At 50.6% G+C, this 8,030-nt stretch overlaps 1 protein-coding gene across 1 annotated transcript in view; it reads right to left on the bottom strand.

Moving 5' to 3' along the window:
- LOC130584847 (microtubule-actin cross-linking factor 1-like) overlaps positions 1-8,030 on the bottom strand; it is a 161,953-nt gene that overhangs the window by 10,266 nt on the left and 143,657 nt on the right. The window contains exons 71-83 of the mRNA XM_057385079.1: positions 7,481-7,637; positions 7,065-7,238; positions 5,860-6,015; positions 4,864-5,070; positions 4,631-4,750; positions 4,307-4,476; positions 3,570-3,729; positions 3,187-3,381; positions 1,855-1,983; positions 1,631-1,774; positions 1,336-1,524; positions 924-1,041; positions 336-499 (exon numbers count right to left, since the gene is read on the bottom strand). Coding sequence (XP_057241062.1) covers positions 336-499; positions 924-1,041; positions 1,336-1,524; positions 1,631-1,774; positions 1,855-1,983; positions 3,187-3,381; positions 3,570-3,729; positions 4,307-4,476; positions 4,631-4,750; positions 4,864-5,070; positions 5,860-6,015; positions 7,065-7,238; positions 7,481-7,637 — 2,083 coding nt within the window. The remainder of the gene's footprint in view (positions 1-335; positions 500-923; positions 1,042-1,335; positions 1,525-1,630; positions 1,775-1,854; positions 1,984-3,186; positions 3,382-3,569; positions 3,730-4,306; positions 4,477-4,630; positions 4,751-4,863; positions 5,071-5,859; positions 6,016-7,064; positions 7,239-7,480; positions 7,638-8,030) is intronic.

The raw sequence follows: 8,030 nt of genomic DNA, 5'->3' as shown, positions 1-8,030 counted from the left end.
CAAAACACCACTCACTTCTGGGCATAGCTGCTTTGTTAAGCGTAAATAAAAACAAAAATGACATTAGATGGTTGGATAAAATAGAGACAGTAATTATTAAACTAATTACTAAGGGGAGAGCAGGGCCTGGCTGTCATTAACTCTACAGATACCAACTACAGGGGCGCAAAGCTAGTTAATGTGCAGTTAATAAGTTAATTACCAAAGGGTTTTTTAGCTTTAATATTTTAGGAATATTTGGCTTATTGGAAAGGCAGCAGGAGCTGTCTGCAAGAGCTGATTTAAAATGCTCCCTGCAGCTCCCAGGGGATGGATGAACTCGCAGGGGTTGTTACCTCCTCCAGCCTGTCCAGGGCATCGTTGAGCTTCCTCTGCCTCTCCAGKGCCAGCAGCCAGACCTGCTGCCAGCGTGCTGAGAGCTGGTTTATCCTGGGGTTCTTGGTTTCTGACTGGGAGATGATGGGCATGCTGGGGGGAGCTGCCTGCCCCAAGGATTTCCCTGGAAAAAACAGGGAGAAGCTGTTTGAGGGGGTGTTTGTGGGTGCAGCGAGGCTGAAGAGCAGCACTGAAATGTGGTTTTGTTTTTTTTGGGAAAAGGGAAAAGCTCCCAGGGGACGCAGGTGAGGGGACAGAGAGACAGCTCAACACCCAGGAATACACACTGGACTCTGCCTTCAGGAAAAAAACATTAAAAAAGACCCCAAAACCTCATCCCAGAGAGCAAGAGGAGAGCAGTGCCGGCCCAAGCACCCCTGGGAACAGCAAATCCAGCGCGGCTGTTTYGGGAAACGCCACCTGGATCCTCCCCTCCTGCCGCCTTCCTGGTGGCTGTTAGTGCAGGATGCCTCGTTAATTGATAATCAGAGCTAATCAGCTTCCCAGGAACTGCACTTCCTGCCATCCCAGACCCAAAGCAGACRTACTGTTGCTGCGGGATTTGTCGATGAAGGGCCCGTGGGGAGGCTCCGTGGCTTTTCTTTTGTACGTTTTGGTCACCCGGTCCACGTCYGGCTGCTTCCGTGTCATCTCCTCCATGAAGGACTGTCAAAACACAGAAAAGATTAAAAATTCACCAAAAAAAACTTTGCAATTTCACCATTTTTTTGGTTTTCAGGTCTCACTGGGACATGTCAAACCCACAGAGAGGGGAGCAGGGAGCACCAGTGATTTGGAGTTGTGGCTGAGCTGCTGCTCTGCCCTGGCTTGGATTTATGGGGCTGGAGCTCATCCCTGGGCTGGTTTTGCTCCAGCAGGGTCCCATTTAGCTTTGATAAAGAATTCCAAGAGGATTCAGTGCCTCCTCCATGTGATCACCCCCAGCCCTGCCCCTCTCACCTGGTGCTCGGAGATGAGCGCCTTGACCTGSTCGATGTTCTGGGGCAGGGGGTCCTGGTCCCGCTGGATCAGGGTGGTCTCAGCCCACTGGATCCAGGCCAGCAGCTCCTCCAGCAGCTCTGCATTGGCCACCAGCTCGGAAAGCGCCRCCTCCAACCTCTGCTGGTGCTGCTTTGCCCACGTGAGGACCTGTGGGGAGCGCAGGAGTGACCACCCCATGTGAGAAACCCAGAACACAGCACCCCACAGCCACCCCAGGACCATCCTGATCCCAAATGGACCCTGCAGGACTCACCTCCTCGAACCTGGCCCGGATGATGGTGATCCAGTGCTTGATGGTGGTGATACAGTCGGGGTGACAAGCGCCCAGGATGACCTCACCCATGGCCACCGCCGCGTTCACGTCCACCCGCTTCTCCTCCACCTTCTTCATGAACTCCTGCGAGCCCCAAAGCAATTATTTCACCGAATTCCCCACCCTAAACCATTCCTGGGTTGTGTTTTGGGGTTCCTCCTCACCTTGTGGGCATCGATGAGCGCCTGCAGGGCCTCGGCGTCGTCGGGCAGCGCTCCCCGAAAGCGCAGGGACTGCTCGGCTTCCGAGAGCCATTCCAGCAGCATGTGCACCGCTGTCCTGAACTCCTCAGCCTGCAAGAGCACGGGTTCCAGTCAGCCCTTCCCATCCCAAAAAGGGCTGCTGGGTTCACCCTTGGCAGCTGGAGTGACAACAGGGCTGAAAGTGCTTTGAAAATGCATAAAATGGGGTGGAAAAAAAGCCCTGTTTGGGGCTAGGGCTTTGAAAATGCAAAAAATGGGGTGGAAAAAGCCCTGTTTGGGGGCTTGGGCTTTGAAAATGCATAAAATGGGGGAAAAAAAGCCCTGTTTGGGACTGAAAGGGCTTTGAAAATGCATAAAATGGGGGGGAAAAAAGCCCTGTTTGGGGCTGGGGCTTTGAAAATGCATAAAATGGGGGGAAAAAGCCCTGTTTGGGGCTGAAAGGGCTTTGAAAATGCATAAAATGGGGGGAAAAAAAGCCCTGTCAGAGGAGTATCACTGATTGCTTTAAGGTATGTCTGAAGCAAGGTGATTGTGCACAAATGGTACCTCATCATGCCTCTTTGGGCTGGCTATTCAAATAAGGCCCTGTTTGGGGCTGGGGCTTTGAAAATGCATAAAATGGGGGGAAAAAGCCCGGTTTGGGGCTGGGGCTTTGAAAATGCATAAAATGGGGTGGAAAAAGCCCTGTTTGGGACTGAAAGGGCTTTGAAAATGCATAAAATGGGGGGAAAAAAGCCCTGTTTGGGGCTGGGGCTTTGAAAATGCATAAAATGGGGGGGAAAAAGCCCTGTTTGGGGCTGGGGTTTGGGCAGCCGGGTCCTGTGGCACTCGGGTACCGCCCTCCCGTTGGCATCAGCTGAGCCGGAGAACGAAATGTTTTTAAAAACAGCACAAGTGCTGTATCCTGGGCAATTTGGCACTCAGGTGGTTTATTCTGTAAATTGCCCACTTGACGTAAAAGCTGCTTAAGAGCCTTTGACCTTTTTGGGTGTTTTTATTTTAAAGCTTCAATCGAGTCTCTCTGGACGCTGGCAAACGCCAGCCTGGCTTGTCTCTGATCCCTGCTGCACATCAGCRAGATCTTCCCACCCTCCCTTTTCAAACCAGTCATCATCTGCTCATTTTTTGGGGGAAAAAAAACCCCAAAACTGGCTGACACCAGCCTGCTGCCTTGCAGGAATCCTTGCAGAACTGGCGTGGCCAGGGCCAARCCTCCTCCCTGAGCGCGGAACGAACTTGGAACCCGGCAAAGCTCTCCAGGAGAGTTCCCAACCCCGTTTTTTTCCCCCTCACCTGCTTCAGGGCCTGCTCCAGGCGGCTCTGCTTGGACACAGACAGCTTGCACACCGTGTCCCAGCGGTTGCTCAGCTCCTGCAGCTGCACCTTCACCCAGGTGGTGTCGTCGCGGCTGTTCTCGATGAGCTCCCGGCCCGAGCGTTTCAGCACCTGCACCGTCCCYGTGCGCTTCCCCAGCTCCTTCTGGAACACCTGGATGGAGACAGCACAACTCAGCAAGGAGAGGCAGCTCCATGCTGTCACTTTCACAGGGATTTCAACGCCCTGCCCAGTTTTTTGTTGGTTTTTCCATCTTTAGGAAAGCAGGATGGGCAGACCCACTGCGTGCCAGGCTCTCGGGGAGRACAAACCCCGCTCAGGGCTGGGAAAGGAGCTCTGACCTTGTGAGCGTCCATCAGGTTCATGACCAGGTCCAGATCCCCATGGACAGGCTGGTCCTCAGCCAGCTGGGGCTCCACCTTGTAGAGCCAATCCACCAGCGCCTGCAGCGCATCCATGAACTGCCCTGAGAACAGCAGTGCCTCTTCCAGCTTGTGCTGCCTGCGAAATGCAAAAAAGAACACCCCCGTGAACTTCCAGGAGCACCCTCCTCTCCTTCTGTCACATCCCAGGGACCTCCAGCCACCCCATGGAACCCCTTTGGCACGAGAGAATTGCTGGTACAATGCTGGTGATGCTTTAGGATTTTTGTTTCTGTATTTCCATGTCTCTGTAACCCTGGAATTCTTTAATTTATAACTCCAGACTCCATATAGAGTTCTAAACCACTGCTCTCCCATTTTTACACAAAACAATTCCTCTCCAGGCCCAAAACCCAAGGGCACCTCACTGTGCCAGACCCCAAGAGATGGAAACAACAGAGAATTGGGGGAGCCAACTTGGAGTCAATGACTGCATTGACTGAAGCTGCAATTGGAGGATTCAGCCACGATTTTGTGCAAATGGACAAAAGTGAGAAAGGGTGAAAAACCCATGAGCCATTGTCCATTGCGGGTGTGGGACTGCCCTGAATATCCCTAAAAACCCTTCCATAAACAGAACTGCTGTGGATTCTCAGGATTTTATCCATCCTCTGGTTTATGGAGCTGGGTTTAGGCATCGTTGGGGCTGGATTTACCTTTCCACGGATTTTCCGCACACCGTGTCCCACTTATCCCGGACCTCTCCCAGCAGRTTGTCCAGCTTCTGAGTGTCATCTGGAAGCAAAGCTTTTTCTTTGAGGGCTCTGCCTGTCCTGATGGTGGTGTCATAGACAGGCTGCTTCCCTCCCAGAGTCTTCTGGAACTCCTGGGGAATGGAGAGAAAACAGAATTCCTTCAGAAAGCCTGGAGATTCCCAGATTTCCATGGGGCATGGACATGCTTTTCTCCCATCCTGGTGGCAGAGGAGATGTTTCCCTCCCCACTCTTCCACCCTGTGCCCAGAATTTGCCAAAATTCACCTTGTGTTTGGACAGCTGGAGCTTGATCTTGTCAGGATCATTGGAAATCTCCAGCTCMGAGTCCAGATGGTTCTCCGCATCCTCCAGCCAATCGATCAGCTTCTTCCAGGCTTCGTGGAACTGCAAAAAAACAACGCCAGCAAGCCTGAAACCCCTCACTGGTGGTGTCCCCAGTCCCTTTGGGGTGCTGGGATGTCCTGCTGGCTCTGTCCCACCCTCCCCACGCCTGTCACCTGCTTGGCTCTCTTCCTGGCATCGTCGAGGGCGCGTCCCCGCTCCACCGAGCGCTGCACCACCTTCTCCCAGCGCGACTGCACGCTGACCAGCAGGTTCTTGATCAGCACCACGTCCTGCTTCTGGCTCAGGAACTTCAGCTGGTTGCCGGTCTGGTCCAGCTCGATGATGCGATCCCGGTGAGCGTTCACTTCGTTGGCAAATACCTGGGAACAAAAAAAGGGTCAGAGGAGGTGAGGAACCCCCATGGCCACCTCCATCCCGGGGATGGAGCCCTTGGGGTGATGCCTGATGACTCTTGCCTTTTATTTTCATATCCCCTTTATATATTTTATACTCCCTTTTCTATATTTTATATCCCCCTTAATATTTTATATCCCCCTTAATATTTTGTATCCTTCTTTATATTTTATATGCCCATTTATATATCTTATAGCTCCCTTTTATATATTTTATATCCCCCTTTATATTTTATATCCCCCTTTAATATATTTTATACTCCCTTTTCTATATTATATATCCCCTTTTATATATTTTATACACCCTTTGAAACATTTCGGTACCCTTTATGCATCCCTGTACCCTTAACCTTGTATAACTAATTAATTCCATATTATATATATATATTATATATATATAACATATATACAAATAATTTATAATTATATATTATATTATATTATTAATATAATAGATAAGACATTATATTATATATTATTATATTAATTATATAATAGTATATAATTAATATAATATTATAGTATAATACACATAATCTATACTAATATAGTATATAATATATTACTGTAATACACAATAAATATATATTAAGATATTATATTATTGCATATATATATATATAATGTAACATATAATTAATACTCATAATTCTTCTAGCCTGACATTCCAGCCTAGCTAGAAATTCTGCCGGGCAAAGAATTGAATTTCATTTAATCCTGGTAATTAAAACTGGCCAATCAAGGCAATTAAGGCACCTTGTGCTCGTCAATCTGGGCCAGCACGGCAGCCAGGATGAGGCTGGGAGGGGGAGCAATGTTCAGGCTCTGCTCAGCCAGGGTCAGCCAGTTGATGAAATCCTGGAGGGAATTCTGGAAATCGGTGGCCAGGGCCAGCGCCTCCTCTAGCTTTGCCTGCGGGGAGGGAGAGAAAGAGAGGAAAAAAACACAGAGAGGAGGGTGAGAGATCTGATCTGCACACAGAGGTGATTTGGGGTCTCTGCTGCAGGAACCTCAGCCCCTGGGAACAGCTGAGGGGAGGGGGCTGCAGTGACAGCCACGGCTTTATCTCCAAATGGGAACGGGCCCTGAAAGGGGGACCTGAAAGGGGGGGACATGAGCAGGAAAGGGATCTCTGTGGGGATGGGGTGATAGGGGATGAGATCCTGGGAAAGGGATCCTCATGGGGTTGGGGGATGAGATTGTGGGGAAGGGATCTCTGTGGGGATGAGGTGGATGGGATCTCCATGGGGACAGGATGATGGGGGATGAGATCCTGGGGAACGGATCTCTGTGGGACGGGGTGGATGAGACCCTGAGAAAGGGATCCTAATGGGGGTTGGGGGATGAGATCCTGGGAAGTGATCTCTGTGGCAATGGGGGATGAGATCCTGGGGAAAGGATCTCTGTGGGGATGGGGTGTATTGGATCTCTGTGGGGACAGGATGATGGGGGATGAGACCCTGGGAAGGGATCTCTGTGGGGATGGGGTGGATGAGATTCTGGGGACGGGATCTCCCTGGGGTTGGGTGATGGGGGATGAGATTCTGGTGGCAGCAGCTGCAGTGCTGCTCATCAGTTCTGGGCCCAGGCCATCACCAGGCCCTCRTTTCATCTCATCCCTGGCCAAAAACTGAGGATGGAGTCAGCTCAGAGCAGGATTGGCTTGACCAACAAAGGCTCCCTTTGAGAGCCGCGGGAGGCTCCTTCCCACCTCCCTAAATTAACTCAAAACACCACTTTGCTCCCATTTCCTGTGTGACTTAACCAATTCTGACGACTATCTAGAAGAAAAACCCCACGCTAACAGTTTGACACAGCACCACCTGAAAACCAGATGAAATTCGGTTCAATTTGCACAACTAAAAGAAACAGATAAAAAAAAAACCAAAAAACCCAGCCCTGGGTGGGAAAGCAGAGCAGGCAAAGGGGTGAAGCTGGGTGCACTTTCTCCTCAAAATTACCTTCCTCTCCTCCATCTTGGTGCTGACCAGACCCCATTTCTGCTCCAGCAGGGCCACGCTCTGCTCTGTCTTCGAGCCGGAGCCGGAATCGTCGCGRCTGAGCAGCATCAGCCTGCCCTTGGCCAGCAGCTGGCTGTAAACCTCCTCCTTGGCTTTGAACTGGCTGTAGAGCTCCTGCAAAGAGGTGGGAGAAGGGAACAGGATGTGCCACAGAGCTCCAGGTGACAGGATGTGACAGCAAAGTGACACTTTGAGATGGGAAAAGGTGCTCAAAGCATCTGCCGGCTGCTCCAAAATGATTTTTTTTTTTTTTAATTCTCCCCATCACACGCAAAAAGGAGAAGTTTTGATGGTGATGTTTGACAGGAACTCGGTAGATTAAAAGCATTAAAAGAAAATCTCTGTTGAGAAATTACCATGTGGGCATTGAGCTGTTCCCGGGCAGTTTCTGGCAGACCTCCCGTGGGTTTGGACGCCGACAATTGGCTCTCCATCCTCGTTAACCACAGGAGGAACTCTTCAATCTCACCATGGAAACCCTGAGCCTGTTGGGGAGCAGAGAATGGGCTCAGATGACATCAGCCAGCATTGGTGTGCCAGGGTTGGCTTGGAAAGCAGAGAAAGGGGCAGAGCTGGATGCCAGTGTGTTCGGGGTGAGGAACAGCACGGCCACACCCCACAGGTGTGCCCGGTGTCCACCTGGTGCTGGGCAGGCACTGAGCCACGAGAGGGATGGAAAAATTCCCATAAAATATCCCAGTGTCTCCCCAACCCAGCTGAGGTAAAGAAAAACTCCCATAAAATCAATCCTGGTGTCTCCACAACTCCCAAAAAATATCCCAGTGTCTCCCCAACCCAACTGAGGTACAGAAAAATTCCCATAAAACATCCCAGTGTCTCTCCAGCTCCCATAAAAACAATCCCAGTGTCTCCCCAAGTGAGGTACAGAAAAATTCCCATAAAAAC

Source organism: Malurus melanocephalus, unplaced genomic scaffold (genome assembly GCF_030028575.1).
Source record: "Malurus melanocephalus ecotype Western Australia unplaced genomic scaffold, MMel_1.1 scaffold_780, whole genome shotgun sequence".
NCBI lineage: Eukaryota > Metazoa > Chordata > Aves > Passeriformes > Maluridae > Malurus > Malurus melanocephalus.
The sequence above is the reverse complement of the archived record's forward strand: the minus strand, read 5'-3'. Positions and strand labels throughout refer to the sequence as shown.